The sequence below is a fragment of the Lithobates pipiens genome, unplaced genomic scaffold (genome assembly GCF_037356315.1).
Source record: "Lithobates pipiens isolate NorthernLeopardFrog02 unplaced genomic scaffold, aLitPip1_a1.2 Scaffold_8, whole genome shotgun sequence".
Lineage (NCBI taxonomy): Eukaryota > Metazoa > Chordata > Amphibia > Anura > Ranidae > Lithobates > Lithobates pipiens.
In genome coordinates, this window is record NW_027507903.1 from 598,916,420 (window position 1) to 598,932,860 (window position 16,441).

The 16,441-nt window shown below is 43.4% G+C and overlaps 1 protein-coding gene across 8 annotated transcripts in view; it reads left to right on the forward strand.

Annotated features, from left to right (window-relative positions):
• The window catches only part of LOC143961269 (uncharacterized), a 217,974-nt gene that overhangs the window by 159,936 nt on the left and 41,597 nt on the right, over positions 1 to 16,441 (forward strand). For all 8 annotated transcript variants that reach the window (XM_077470512.1, XM_077470513.1, XM_077470518.1 and 5 more), the window contains one exon: positions 1,824 to 7,859. In XM_077470512.1, the coding sequence (XP_077326638.1) occupies positions 1,824 to 7,859 (6,036 nt within the window). The remainder of the gene's footprint in view (positions 1 to 1,823; positions 7,860 to 16,441) is intronic.

Here is a 16,441-nt window from a genome sequence, read left to right on the forward strand (position 1 = left end):
TGTCAGAAGGCGGCGATGCCAACGGGTGATGTAGCTGGGGGAGAAGGGCAAGGCCGTTGTTTTTTGAAATTTTTCTGTTTCCGGGCAATTGCCAGAATTCTTTTCTTTACATTCATCTGTCAGTGGGGAAGCCCGCTTCCCGGCCTACTGCTTAAAAAAACACCTATTTCTTCACACTGAATTTGAATCAGTCAATGTTTTTTTGACCAATTTGAATTCTAATCTTTCTGAAAAGTTGGCATTCATTAGAAAACAGATAAACAAATTAAATTTTAATGGATTTCAACTAAATGCATTAGTATTAATTAATATCCCATTCGGAAATTCGGATTCATCCAAACTTGCAAGTAACCAAAACGAAACGAAAACGAATTACACATCTCTAGTATACAATGATGTTCTTTAAACCAAGAGCAAACAAAAGAAAAACATGTCAGCAACAGGTGTTTGCTGCGCAGACTCAAGTCTAGTACACATGGGCTAAATGCCGGGCAACATCGGCCGGTTAAAAAAAACAGCCAACATGTGTATAGCAGCCAGTCCAACAGAAGCCGGCTAGCTTCTAACTGACAATCATCCTGAAAAACCAGCAGCCAACTGTCACCCGATTACCGTTCTAAGCCAATGACTGACCAGAGTGCTCTGGTGGGTGGCCACCCCCCTGTCAGAACACAATAGAACAGCAGAGGAGATCGCTGTACTAACATGGGATTGTTAGTATAACGGCTCCAACCTGAGCTGGGTTAAATGAAAAAAAATATATATAGTGTGTACTAGGCTTTAAACACTTTGGGAAAAAAGTGTGTGTGTGTGTGTGTGTGTGTGTGTGTGCGTGTGCGTGTGCGTGTGCGTGTGCGTGTGTGTGTGTGTGTTTGTGGGAGGGGGGGGGGGGTCAACAGATCAATGGCAACTACATTTACATACACACAAAATGTTAGCAATAAAAAGAACTGTTGGGCCTTTATACTGTGAATACAGGAAGAAGGGGGTTTGATTTTTATAAGGCAAGCCCACCAAACTGAAATCCCACAAATTTTTTTGCAATGTAACACAATTTAGCAACTAACTGTCTCCACACAGACAAACAACTCTCCCTGAACTACCCCAACACATACTGACAACAGGTTTCAGGAAACTCGCACAGTTGAAAGGTCAGGCAGGATGTTATGGGTCCTGAAACATTCATTCCACCAAATTTCACCACTAATTTACTGGAATAATAAACCTCATCTCCATTTATAGCCATTTTGAAGAAAAAAAAAATCTTGGATAAAAGCTAGAAATTTGGGGTACTGAATAGGAATATTATCTTGTATATATTTATAAATGCACATGCAGTATGTCAAATAAGCCCTATTGAAAACATTTATCACAATACACAAGCAAATGTTCCATTTATTTCCTTTGAAAAAATAAACAGAAATGGTGAACCACATTACTTTAATTGGATTCTTTATAATTGTATATTGAGAATAATGTTATGCCAGCGGTCAGGAGAAGACTGGCTAACTTGTAGCACTTGTGTTTCAATATAACGAGGGAGGGAGACAAAACTGTTTCTCAAGCGAGAGCCAAAAGGAAAACTTACTTATGTTACAACCGAGATGGAGAAAACTTTGTTTTTTGGTAAATATTTTTATGTAGTTACTATGAAGCCATCTCATGTGTTCACTTTTTAGTTTTATTTCAAGTCGCTACAATAAACCAAGATTTCACTTATGATAGAACCTTTACATGTTTGTTTAGATACAGTAATTCTTCACCAAGAGAAGCCCAATTATCATTAACATCTTCTATAACAATTGTTTTCTCCTCTGCTCCAGATCCAGTGTCCACAGAAACATCTATTACTCCAACAAAAGGACCCCAACCTTCAGAACCATCTACACCAATTTTTACCTCTTCTACTTCAAATCCAACATCTACTTCATCCTCAGAGTCATCTTTTACTATATCAACAGGGCAACAATCTCCAGAATCATCTACATCAATCTCTAGCTTTCCTACTCCAAAGCCATCATCTACATCATCCTCAGAGACATCTATTACTGTATCGACATTGCAACAATCTCCAGAATCATCTACATCAGTTGATATCTTTCCTACTTCAAATCCATCATCTACATCATCCTCAGAGACATCTATTACTGTATCGACCGGGCAACGATCTCCAGAATCTTCTACAACAATCAACACCTTTTCTACTTCAAACCCATCATCTACATCATCCCCAGAGACATCTATTACTGTATCGATAGGGCAACAATATACAGAATCATCTACATCAATCTCTACCTTTCCTACTCCAAAGCCATCATCTACATCATCTTCAGAGACATCTATTACTGTATCAACAGGGCAACAATCTTCAGAATCATATACATCAGTTGATACCTTTTCCACTTCAAACCCATCATCTACATCACCCTCAGAGACATCTATTACTGTATCGACCGGGCAACGATCTTCAGAATCTTCTACAACAATCAACACCTTTTCTACTTCAAACCCATCATCTACATCATCCTCAGAGACATCTATTACTGTATCGATAGGGCAACAATCTCCAGAATCATCTACATCAATCTCTACCTTTCCTACTCCAAAACCATCATCTACATCATACTCAGAGACCTCTATTACTGTATCGACAGGGCAACAATCTCCGGAATCATCTACATCAGTTGATACCTTTTCCACGTCAAACCCATCATCTACATCATCCTCAGAGATATCTCTTACTGTATCGACAGGGCAACAATCTCCAGAATCATCTACACCAATCAATACATTTTCCACTTCAAACCAATCATCTACATCATCCTCAGTGACATCTATTACTGTATCGATAGGGCAACAATCTCCAGAATCGTCTACATCAGTCGATACCTTTCCTACTTCAAAGCCATCATCTTCATCATCCTCAGAGTCATCTATTACTTTATCAACATTGCAGCGATCTCCAGAATCATCTACACCAATAAATACCTTTTCCACTTCAAACCCATCATCTACATCATCCTCAGAGACATCTATTACTGTATCGACCGGGCAACGATCTCCAGAATCTTCTACAACAATCAACACCTTTCCTACTTCAAACCCATCATCTACATCATCCTCAGAGACATCTATTACTGTATCGATAGGACAACAATCTCCAGAATCATCTACATCAATCTCTACCTTTCCTACTCCAAAGCCATCATCTACATTATCCTCAGAGACATCTATTACTGTATCGACCGGGCAACAATCTCCAGAATTATCTACATCAGTTGATACCTTTTCCACTTCAAACCCATCATCCACATCATCCTCAGAGACATCTATTACTGTATTGACAGGGCAACACTCTCCGGAATCGTCTGCATCAGTTGATACCTTTCCTACTTCAAAGCCATCATCTTCATCATCCTCAGAGTCATCTATTACTTTATCGACATGGCAGCGATCTCCAGAATCATCTACACCAATAAATACCTTTTCCACTTCAAACCCATCATCTACATCATCCTCAGAGACATCTCTTACTGTATCGACAGGGCAACAATCTCCAGAATCATCTACACCAATCAATACATTTTCCACTTCAAACCCATCATCTACATCATCCTCAGAGATATCTATTACTGTATCAATAGGGCAACAATCTCCAGAATTGTCTACATCAGTTGATACCTTTCCTACTTCAAAGCCAGCATCTTCATCATCCTCAGAGTCATCTATTACTTTATCGACATGGCAGCGATCTCCAGAATCTTCTACAACAATCAACACCTTTTCTACTTCAAACCCATCATCTACATCATCCTCAGAGACATCTATTATTGTATCGACAGGACAACAATCTCCGGAATCATCTACACCAATCAATACATTTTCCACTTCAAACCCATCATCTACATCATCCTCAGAGACATTTATTACTGTATCGACCGGGCAACGATCTCCAGAATCTTCTACAACAATCAACACCTTTTCTACTTCAAACCCATCATCTACATCATCCTCAGAGACATCTTTTACTGTATCGACAGGGCAAAAATCTCCAGAATCATCTACACCAATCAATACATTTTCCATTTTAAACCCATCATCTACATCATCCTCAGAGACATCTATTACTGTATCGACTGGGCAACGATCTCCAGAATCTTCTACAACAATCAACACCTTTTCTACTTCAAACCCATCATCTACATCATCCTCAGAGACATCTATTACTGTATCGACAGGGCAACAATCTCCAGAATCATCTACACCAATCAATACATTTTCCACTTCCAACCCATCATCTACATCATCCTCAGAGACATCTATTACTGTATCGACCGGGCAACGCTCCCCAGAATCATCTACACCAATCAATACCTTTTCCACTTCAAACCCATCATCTACATCATCCTCAGAGACATCTATTACTGTATCGACCAGGCAACAATCTCCAGAATCCTCTACAACAATCAACACCTTTTCTACTTCAAACCCATCATCTACATCATCTTCAGAGACATCTATTACTGTATCGACCGGGCAACAATCTCCAGAATCATCTACACCAATCAATACCTTTTCCACTTCAAACCCATCATCTACATCATCCTCAGAGACATCTATTACTGTATCGACCGGGCAACGATCTCCAGAATCTTCTACAACAATCAACACCTTTTCTACTTCAAACCCATCATCTACATCATCCTCAGAGACATCTATTATTGTATCGACAGGGCAACAATCTTCGGAATCATCTACACCAATCAATACATTTTCCACTTCAAACCCATCATCTACATCATCCTCAGAGACATCTATTACTGTATCGACCGGGCAACGATCTCCAGAATCTTCTACAACAATCAACACCTTTTCTACTTCAAACCCATCATCTACATCATCCTCAGAGACATCTATTACTGTATCGACAGGGCAACAATCTCCAGAATCATCTACACCAATCAATACATTTTCCACTTCAAACCCATCATCTACATCATCCTCAGAGACATCTATTACTGTATCGACCGGGCAACGCTCTCCAGAATCTTCTACAACAATCAACACCTTTTCTACTTCAAACCCATCATTTACATCATCCTCAGAGACATCTATTACTGTATCGATAGGGCAACAATCTCCAGAATCGTCTACATCAGTTGATACCTTTCCTACTCCAAAGCCATCATCTACATCATCCTCAGAGACATCTATTACTGTATCGACAGGGCAACAATCTCCAGAATCATCTACATCAGTTGATACCTTTCCTACTTCAAATCCATCATCTTCATCATCCTCAGAGTCATCTATTACTTTATCAACATGGCAACGATCTCCAGAATCATCTACACCAATCAATACCTTTTCCACTTCAAACCCATCATCTACATCATCCTCAGAGACATCTATTACTGTATCGACCGTGCAACAATCTCCAGATTCTTCTACAACAATCAACACCTTTTCTACTTCAAACCCATTATCTACATCATCTTCAGAGACATCTATTACTGTATCGACAGGGCAACAATCTCCAGAATCATCTACACCAATCAATACATTTTCCACTTCAAACCCATCATCTACATCATCCTCAGAGACATCTATTACTGTATCGACCGGGCAACGCTCTCCAGAATCATCTACACCAATCAATACCTTTTCCACTTCAAACCCATCATCTACATCATCCTCAGAGACATCTATTACTGTATCGACCGGGCAACGATCTCCAGAATCTTCTACAACAATCAACACCTTTTCTACTTCAAACCCATCATCTACATCATCCTCAGAGACATCTATTATTGTATCGACAGGGCAACAATCTCCGGAATCATCTACACCAATCAATACATTTTCCACTTTAAACCCATCATCTACATCATCCTCAGAGACATCTATTACTGTATCGACCGGGCAACGCTCTCCAGAATCTTCTACAACAATCAACACCTTTTCTACTTCAAACCCATCATTTACATCATCCTCAGAGACATCTATAACTGTATCAATAGGGCAACAATCTGCAGAATCGTCTACATCAGTTGATACCTTTTCTACTCCAAAGCCATCATCTACATCATCCTCAGAGACATCTATTACTGTATCGACAGGGCAAAAATCTCCAGAATCATCTACATCAGTTGATACCTTTCCTACTTCAAATCCATCATCTTCATCATCCTCAGAGTCATCTATTACTTTATCAACATGGCAACGATCTCCAGAATCTTCTACAACAATCAACACCTTTCCTACTTCAAACCCATCATCTACAGCATCCTCAGAGACATCTATTACTGTATCGATAGGGCAACAATCTCCAGAATCATCTACATCAATCTCTAACTTTTCCCCTTCAAACCCATCATCTACATTATCCTCAGAGACATCTATTACTGTATCGACCGGGCAACGATCTCCAGAATCTTCTACAACAATCAACACCTTTCCTACTTCAAACCCATCATCTACATCATTCTCAGAGACATCTATTACTGTATCGATAGGGCAACAATCTCCAGAATCATCTACATCAATCTCTACCTTTCCTACTCCAAAGCCATCATCTACATCCTCCTCAGAGACATCTATTACTGTATCGACCGGGCAACAATCTCCAGAATTATCTACATCAGTTGATACCTTTTCCACTTCAAACCCATCATCCACATCATCCTCAGAGACATCTATTACTGTATTGACAGCGCAACACTCTCCGGAATCGTCTACATCAGTTGATACCTTTCCTACTTCAAAGCCAGCATCTTCATCATCCTCAGTGTCATCTATTACTTTATCGACATGGCAGCGATCTCCAGAATCATCTACACCAATCAATACCTTTTCCACTTCAAACCCATCATCTACATCATCCTCAGAGACATCTATTACTGTATCGACCGGGCAACGATCTCCAGAATCTTCTACAACAATCAACACCTTTTCTACTTCAAACCCATTATCTACATCATCCTCAGATACATCTATTACTGTATCGACAGGGCAACAATCTCCAAAATCATCTACACCAATCAATACATTTTTCACTTCAAACCCATCATCTACATCATCCTCAGAGACATCTATTACTGTATCGACCGGGCAACGATCTCCAGAATCTTCTACAACAATCAACACCTTTTCTACTTCAAACCCATCATCTACATCATCCTCAGAGACATCTATTACTGTATCGACAGGGCAACAATCTCCAGAATCATCTACATCAATCTCTACCTTTCCTACTCCAAAGCCATCATCTACATCATCCTCAGAGACATCTATTAGTGTATCGACAGGGCAACAATCTCCAGAATCATCTAAATCAGTTGATACCTTTTCATCTTCAAACCCATCATCTACATCATCCTCAGAGAATTCTCTTACTGTATCGACAGGGCAACAATCTCCAGAATCATCTACACCAATCAATACATTTTCCACTTCAAACCCATCATCTACATCATCCTCAGAGACATCTATTACTGTATCGACCGGGCAACAATCTCCAGAATCTTCTACAACAATCAACACCTTTTCTACTTCAAACCCATCATCTACATCATCCTCAGAGACATCTATTACTGTATCGATAGGGCAACAATCTCCAGAATCGTCTACATCAGTTGATACCTTTCCTACTCCAAAGCCATCATCTACATCATCTTCAGAGACATCTATTACTGTATCGACAGGGCAACAATCTCCAGAATCATCTACACTAATTGGTACCTTTTCTTCTCCAAACCCATCTTCTACATCATTAACAGGGACATCTATTTCCCTGTCAACAGGACAGCAATCTACAGAATCTTCTAAACCATTAAGCACAACACCTCTCATTGTACCAGGTAAGTCCTCAATTATATTGCTTTGTGTCTTTTATTTATTGACTTTCATGGTCATATTAATTATTTAGAAAATGATGTATACAGTATCAGTACATCATTGTGAAATCATGATTAGAAGAACATAAAAAAATACCTTCAGGAGTAAGGGTTGTAGGGTTCACCTTTATGACCTTGCTTTTAGCACACAGAGTGTCTTTACCGGAATAGCTTTTTCTTTATCATTCATTTCTAAACTATATACTTGGAAAGCTCAGTTCCATCACATTACTGGATATTCAATAAAAATAAAGACTTGTTTAACAGGTTTATCTATGAGTAGTGTCAGTAGATGAAGGGAAGAGGAGTTATTCTTATTCTAAGTACTAGTTAAGCCGCGTACACACGGGGCGGACTGTCTGGCCAACTTAGTCCGTCAGACAATCCGACGGACAGTCCATCATACTTTCGAATGAACGGACTTGCCCACACACACCACTTTTTGAGCGGACTAATACGGCGTACTAAGTCCGCCATACTATCCTCCCCCTACTTTTGAAATGAATGGACTTGCCCACACACGCGGAGGAAAGTCCGCTCATTTCGAGCGCGTCTCCAGGTAGGCAGGGCCCGCGAAGGAGACGTCGCTGACCCCGCCACCTGGAATGGACTTAAAGGGGACCCCCAACGCCGAAAAAAATCGGCGTGGGGTTCCCCCCCCAAGTCCACAACAGACCCTTGTCAGAGCATGCTGGCCGGCCAGGAAAGGGGGCGAGCGAGCGCCCCCCCCTCCTGAGCCGTACCAGGCCGCGTGCCCTCAACATGGGGGGGTGCCTTGGGGGAAGGGGGGCCGCGCGGCCCCCCCTCCCAAAAGCACCTTGTCCCCATGTTGATGAGGACAAGGGCCTCTTCCCGACAACCCTAGCCGTTGGTTGTCGGGGTCTGCGGGCGGGGGGCTTATCGGAATCCGGGAGCCCCCTTTAATAAGGGGGCCCCCGGATACCGGCCCCCCACCCTATGTGAATGAGTATGGGGTACAATGTACCCCTACCCATTCACCTGTGGAAGAAAAGTACAAAAAAACACAACACAGGGTTAAAATATTTTATTGCACAGCTCCGGGGGTCTTCCGTCTTCGGGGGTCTTCTCGCCGGACTCCTCCGCTATCTTCTTGTAGCTCTTTTGCTAGCGGAGGAGTCCGGCTTTCTTCCTCACCGCCGGCCTCTTCTCCCGACTTCGGGGGTCTTGTCCCCCTCTTCGGTTCTTCTGCCGGGCCACCGCGCCTTCTTATAGCTCTTTTACAGGCAGTGGCCCGGTCTTCTGTCGCCGCCGTCGCCGCCGTCGCCGCCGCCTTCCGTTCTTCTTCTTCTTCTTCTCCAGGAGATCTCTCCGGCCGGAATGCCAGGGACGCACTGCGCAGCCACTTATATAGGGACAAGGGGCAGTGTCACATGGCTTTATGTCACATGTAAAAGGAGATTTTTTTGGAGCTGCAGTGTGCATGAGCCCTAAGAGCAATCAACAACAGGACTTATGTGGCTATGCCCTATAGTTCAGGACTGCTTTGGAGTTTGAAGGGGCGCCCCCATATTTATTAAAAAGGTCCTACTTAACACAGGTACATAGCCTGCCACATATAGAAGTGCAACAAAGGGATGTGACCTATGTTTAGGCTGGGTTGACACTGATGTGGAACCCGCATTCAATTTGCATGACAAGAGAGTCTGCCTGGCTCTCAATGGAGCTGGTTCACATATGTCCGGAGCAGCTGTAGAGCCAATTGCACAGGGGTCCTGTGCATCTTTGGCTCCATTTCAGGTCTGAATTCATGCAAAAATTCGGGACTGATTCGTCCCTGAGGCCGGGTTCACACTTGTATGACAAACGCTATGACATTGGGAGCTCATGTCGCGTGACGTGTGCAAATCAATGGTTCCCTATGAGAGCCGTCTTAACTGGTTCAACACACATTGGTCTTTGAAAAAGGTTCCTGCTCTACTTTGGTCTGACTTTGATCCTACTACAGCCCATTGAATATCATTAAAGTAGGATCAAAGTGGGATCGTCGTCTTAACTGATCCCACTTTGATCCAAAAAATGGCATGGAGTCCCCCCCAAAATCGATATCAGACCTTATCCGAGCACGCAGCCCAGCAGGTCAGGAAAAGGGGTGGGGAAGAGTGAACGCCCCCCCCCCCCCAGAACCATACCAGGCCACATGGGGGTATGGATGCTTTGGGGTACAATGTTGATGAGAACAAGGGCCTCTTCCCGACAACCCTAGCCAGTGATTGTCAGGGTCTGCGGGTGGGGGGCTTATCGGAATCTGATCCCATCCCCAACCTATGCGGATGAGTAGGGGTACATTGTACCCCTACTCATTAACCTAAAAAAAGTGTCAAAAATAAAAACAGAACACAGGTTTTTGACAAAGTTTTCCCTCTTCTGCCAGGTTTCCTCTCCCCGCTGATGTCTTCTGCCCCTGCCAGGTCTCCCCATTGCGCTGTCTTCTCCCTCTGTTCTTCCTCTGATCTTCTCTCAATGCTCTCTCCCATTCTAATGCCGGTGAGCCATTACTTATGTAGGCATGGGTAGGGCCACTGGGTGATGTCATCCAGAGGCCCCACCCCCTAGTGACGTTACCACCTGGGGCATGATGGGAGGGAGAAGACAGCGCAGAGAGGAGACCTAGTCTATCCAAGGGCTTCCATATGGCTTTGATCATGTGATAGGCATAAATTTATTGACCATTGGTAAAGAGATATAAAAGGATGGCAAGACCAAACTCAACTGTTACATTACGGTTTGGTTACAAATTAACCTCTGTTTGCTGCCTCAAACGCCTCCTTATTGGTCTTTTTGTTTGGTGTCATCATCACTGACCAATAGGCTCAAAATGCCAAATTCCAAATTATTATTGATCCATGTATACTGGCTTAAAAAACGTTTCTTCTACAAAAGTTTTGTGTTCTGTCTGCAGAAACAACTCAATGTTATCCTATGTGTCAATGCACATTAGGATGATTACAGGCATATTTTGAGCTCAAAGTTTAGAGGCAGGCAAAAACCCTTCTGGTTTGCATTTCTGTTTGGAGCTCACTGGCAGAAAAAAATGTAAAACTCTTCTGAACTCATCTAGACTTTGTACAAAAAATGCTCTACATGAGACATTTTTTTAAGCCTAGTGTGCATGGAGCCTTATAGGCTGACAATGCCAAGCCATTGTCTTGTAGTTGGTAGCAGCGTGGTAGCAGCATGGTCATCTTGATGTATGTGCTTTTCCAGTAGGCTGCCTATCAGATTTATCGCCCAAACCAACTGAAGGAGTTCACATGGTAATTCTGCTGTCAATTGTGAGGCAAAAGTGCTGTCAGAATGTAACTGTCAGAATCCCATGATTAAAATCTTTGTAACAGCATACAATTTGCATAAAGCGTTAGTAAACCGTTGAAAATAAAACCCCAAAAAACCTGCAAGACAATGGCATAATATGCATAATATGCTAGTATGCATCGCATTCTAACACATTATGAGATACTTACTTAGAACTGACATGTTCCTCTGGTGTTTCTTCCGGATTCGTGTGCTCCGGCGATGGGATTATGTCACTCCTCTGCATGCGCGCAGCATCTCTCTGTTCCGGCAAGTAGCTCCGAAGTTCTGGCATGATACGCCGAACCTTCAGAGTGCATGTACCACTGACAACAGTGGCTGCATGCAGGGTGAATATGTTCTATATCAAAGCTGCTAGCCAGGCTTCAAGGGTTACTCTCCACCAGTTGCCACACCCAACCCTGCGCCGCCCCTTATCTCATGAAATGACACTTAAATGTTATATGCAGAATTTAGTTATAAAACTAATTAACAACAAATTTATCCATGCCTGTTAATGCAACCTACCTGTGCCATCAGTGCTGCTTCACCTGTGTCTATCAATTCTGCTTCACCTGTGTCCATCAATGCTGCTTCACCTGTGTCCATCAATACTGCTTCACCTGTGCAGAATGATGCAGCCTCACCTGTGTCCATCAATGCAGCATGTTCGTGTCCATCAATGCAGCCTGCTCATGTCCATCAATGCAGCCTGCTCGTGTCCATCAATGCAGCCTGCCCATGCCTACCAATGCAGCCTGCACGTGCCCATCAATGCAGCTTGCACGTGCCCAACAATGCAGCCTGTGCCCACCAATGCAGCCTGTGCCTTCCAATGTAGCCTGTGCCCACCAGTGCAGCCTGTGTCCACCAGTACAGCCCGTGTCCACCAATGCAGCATGTGTCCACCAATGCAGCCTGTGTATAACAATGCAACTTGTGCTCAACAATGCAGCCTGTGTCCACAATGCAGTCTGTGCCCGCCATGGAGCCTGCTTGTACATGGGAAGAGAGGAGAGGAACAGGATTGTCTGCCAGATGATCAGAACACGGGGAACATTTCAATTGCTGTGTTCCCCGCTACTCGATGTTACATATAACCCCTCCTCCTGGCCGGGAAACTTTGATAGACAGATTACCCATCCCAGGATTGGAAGGGTGATCTGTCTATCTGTCTATCAAAGTCCCAGGACCAGAAGGAGGGGCTGTATGTGACACTGAGCAGCATGAAAGCTGATGGCTGGTAGAAGGACTCCCATTCAACCCAGGCTGCCGGTGGTGCGTGCCCCCCCCCCCCCCCACTTCCAGGCAGCCCTTCTTCGCCAGCCCTCAAATTCCACTCGCAAAATGCGAGCAGGCGGGTGGAATTTTTGGTGGGCTATCCTAAACCATGCAGGCTTATTATAGGCTTACCCGTAGGTAAAAATGACCAGCGGGGTATTCATCTTTTTATGGAGACTATATAAAGTGAGACATGATGCCAAATATACTAAAAAAATTATTTAGAGTTTAATTTTAATTATTTAAGTTTAAGGCATGTGCATAGGGTGTTTTGCAAGAGACTGGGCACACCCTAATAATCACCCCATGTACATTAGCATTATCATTCCTTTGCATAGGCGTGCACACAGGGTGTGCCAAGTGTGCCTGGGCACACTCTAATCACCACGTGCAGCACCGATTCCCCCTACTGCCCACCCCCGCAGCACTGCTGGCTTCCATCCTCTCCATCGCTCAGCACAGAGCACTTCACATTCATTCACCGTTCAACTCAGCTGAGGCTGCAGAGAAAGGTACTGAGGAATCTTTGTCCACAGTCCCTTTTTCTGTCTCAAAACTGAGACATCAGGGGTCTGTTTAGCCCCACTGGGGCTTCTAAAAACAATTGTAAAAAATAATTTTAAAAAAATTGTTAAAAATGATTTAACAAATTGAAAAATAAATAAAGTATTACAAATCAAAAACTTCTGACACTGTCCTCTACCCTACTGACAAAGTCCACTGCTCTACTGACTGACACTGTCCACTGCCGACTGCCCTTCTGACAATATACACACCTGCATGTGGGTTTGAGCTCTGGGGTGTACATTATCATTATCAACTTTCCTTGATGAGTTTTCTGCCTGGCTACCCTACTTTCTCTCTTCGGAAATTCCCACAATCCTTCTCTGTGATTTCAATATCCCTGCTAATACAAACACTCCTGCTACTCCTAAACTTCTTAGTTTGACCTCTTCATTTGACCTGAAGCAATGGGTACAGGCTTCTACACACTTGGATGGCAACACCCTTGACCTTGTATTCTCCTACCTATGCACTCCATGCAACTTCTCAAACAATCCTTTTCCTCTCTCCGACCACCACCTTATTCGTTTCTCTCTCCCCCTGTCTTTCACCACCTTTCCCTCCAATCGCCTAACCATCACCCATAGAACACCACCCTGGACAAGCTCGCTCCCCTCACTACACGCCTCGACCCCAACAACCCTAGCAAACAGATGACACTAAAATTCTCAAAAAATGTAGTCGCACTCTCGACTGGAAAACTTGGAAAAACAGGATTATGTTGTCAGAAAATCCGAGCATGTGTGGGCTCTTTCAGACTTTTTCTGTCGGAATTTCCGACGGAAAAAGTTTGAGAGCTGGATCTAAACTTTTCCGACAACAAAATCCGATCTGACTTTTTCTGATTGTGTGTAGAGAATTCTGACGCACAAAATGGCATGCATGCTCAGAAAAAATTTGGAGGCGAAAGCTATTGGCTACTGGCCTCTACGTAGTCCCGTCGTACCTTTTGTACGTCACCTCGTTTCGAACAATCAGATTTTCTGACAACTTTGTGCGACCGTGTGTATGCAAGATAAGTTTCAGCCAAAATCCATCGGAACAAAATCTGACGGATTTTGTGGTCGAAATGTCCGACCATGTGTATGGGGCATTAGTCTCTCAAAGACTTAAACCAATGCAAATCTGCCCTCCAAAGATACTATTCTTTCCTCCACACTGCCAAGCAGACCTATTGTACAACTCTTATTAACACCTTCTCATCCAGTCCCCGTAAACACTTCTCTACCTTCAACTCTCTACTTCGTCCTCCATCACCTCCACACACTGACTCCTCACTGCCCAGGAGATTCCTAATCACTTCAAAAACAAGATTGATACAATCCATGATGAAATCTCCACTCTACAGGTAACTCCCCCAGTTAAGACCCCATGTCAACAGGTACACTGCCCTTATTCAAATCTGCTGCTACAGATAAAGTTGCTAAACTTCTTTCTATTGCCCACCTAACCACCTGTCCCCTGGACACTATTCCCTCTCAAATGCTACAGTCGCCCTCTGACTCTATCCTAAACTCTCTAACCCACATCTTCAATCTCTCCCTCACCTCTGGCATCTTCCTCAATGCTCTAAAACATGCACTGTTAACCCCCATACTTAAAAAGCCGTCGTTGGGCCCTACCAATCTTAACAACTTGCACCCTATCTCCTTGCTCCCCTTTTCTTCTAAACTCCTTGAACACCTGGTTTACAACCAAGTGACCACCTCATTAAGAATAACATTTTTTATCCCCTTCAATCTGGATTTTGTCCTCAACACTCTACAGAAACTGCTCTTTTAAAACTCACAAATGACCTAATAACTGCAAAAACAACAGACACTATTCTGTACTCCTACTTCTGAACCTTTCAGCTGCCTTTGACGTGGTTGACCTCTGTGACTGTGCTCTTCACTGGCTCTCATCCTACCTATCCTAACGCACCTTCAGTGTCACTTGCAATTCTACTTCCTCCACACCTCTTCCTTTCTCCATCGGGGTCCCCCAAGGTTCTGTTCTTGAACCTCTTTTATTTTCAATCTACACCTCTTTCCTGGGTCAGCTGATAGCCTGTCATGGCTTTCAATATCATTTCTACTCTGACGACACACAAATCTATTTCTCCACTTCCCAACTCAGTCCATCAGTCTCCTCACGCATCACTAACTTACTAACAGACATATCTGTATGGATGTCACACCACTTCCTCAAACTAAACTTGTCCAAAACCGAGCTTATAATATTTCCTCCCCCACGTGCCTCTTCCCCTGACCTATCTGTCAAAAGCAATGGCACAACCATCCACCCATCCCCACATGTCAGCGTGCTAGGTGTTATCCTGGACTCTGAACTCTCCTTTCAGCTCCACATACAATCACTTTCCAAAGCTTGCCGCCTCAACCTCCGCAACATCTCTAAACTACGCCCCTTTCTAACCAATGAAACCACAAAGCTCCTGATTCACTCCCTGGTTATCTCTCGCCTTGACTACTGCAACTCTCTCCTCATTGGCTTACCTTTAAATAGGCTATCCCCCTGACAGATTCATCCACCTTACAAACCGCAGAGTGTCTGCTACCCCTCTCTGCCAATCCCTCCATTGGCTGCCATTAGCCCAACAAATTAAATTCCAATTACTAACAATAAGTTACAAAGCCATCCACAACTCTGGCCCCAGCTACATCACTAGCCTAGTCTCAAAATACCAACCTAATTGCTCTCTTCCTTCCTCCCAAGACCTCCTGCTCTCTAGCTCCCTCATCACCTCCTCCCATATCCGCCTCCAGGACTTCTTGTGAGCCTTGCCCATCCTCTGGAATTTCCTACCCCAATCTGTCAGACTGTCTCCAAATTATATAAATATCCACTTTTAGCCAATCCCTGAAATCTTTCCTCTTCAGAGAAGCCTATCCTGCCTCCCTCTAACAACTGCACTGTTTTGTCCATTAACAAATTTCCCACAGCTATTACCCTTTTGTATAACGTGACTCTCCCTCCTAGATTGTAAGCTCTAATGAGCAGGGCTCTCTGATTCCTCCTGTATTGAATTGTATTGTAATTGTACTGTCTGCCCTGATGTTGTAAAGAGCTGCGTAAACTGTATATATAAATCCTGTATAATAATAATAATAATAATAGACCCTAATGCAACAGGCTGTGCACACCTATACTCTTTGTTTGTGCTGGGAGTGCATGGGGGAAGTGTGATCCCGGGCTCAGTGTCACTCGCTATGTCAGTGTCAGTTAGTGACCCTCCCAGATAGTGTCTGTTAGTGCCAGATTGCTCACCACACTATCACAGTCACGCCATATGTATTATGAAATGATTATCATGCATGTTACAAAGGTTCAAAGGTTATCAGGAAAGGAACACTCAGTAAGGTCCACATTTGTAAATGCTGAGGTTTGAT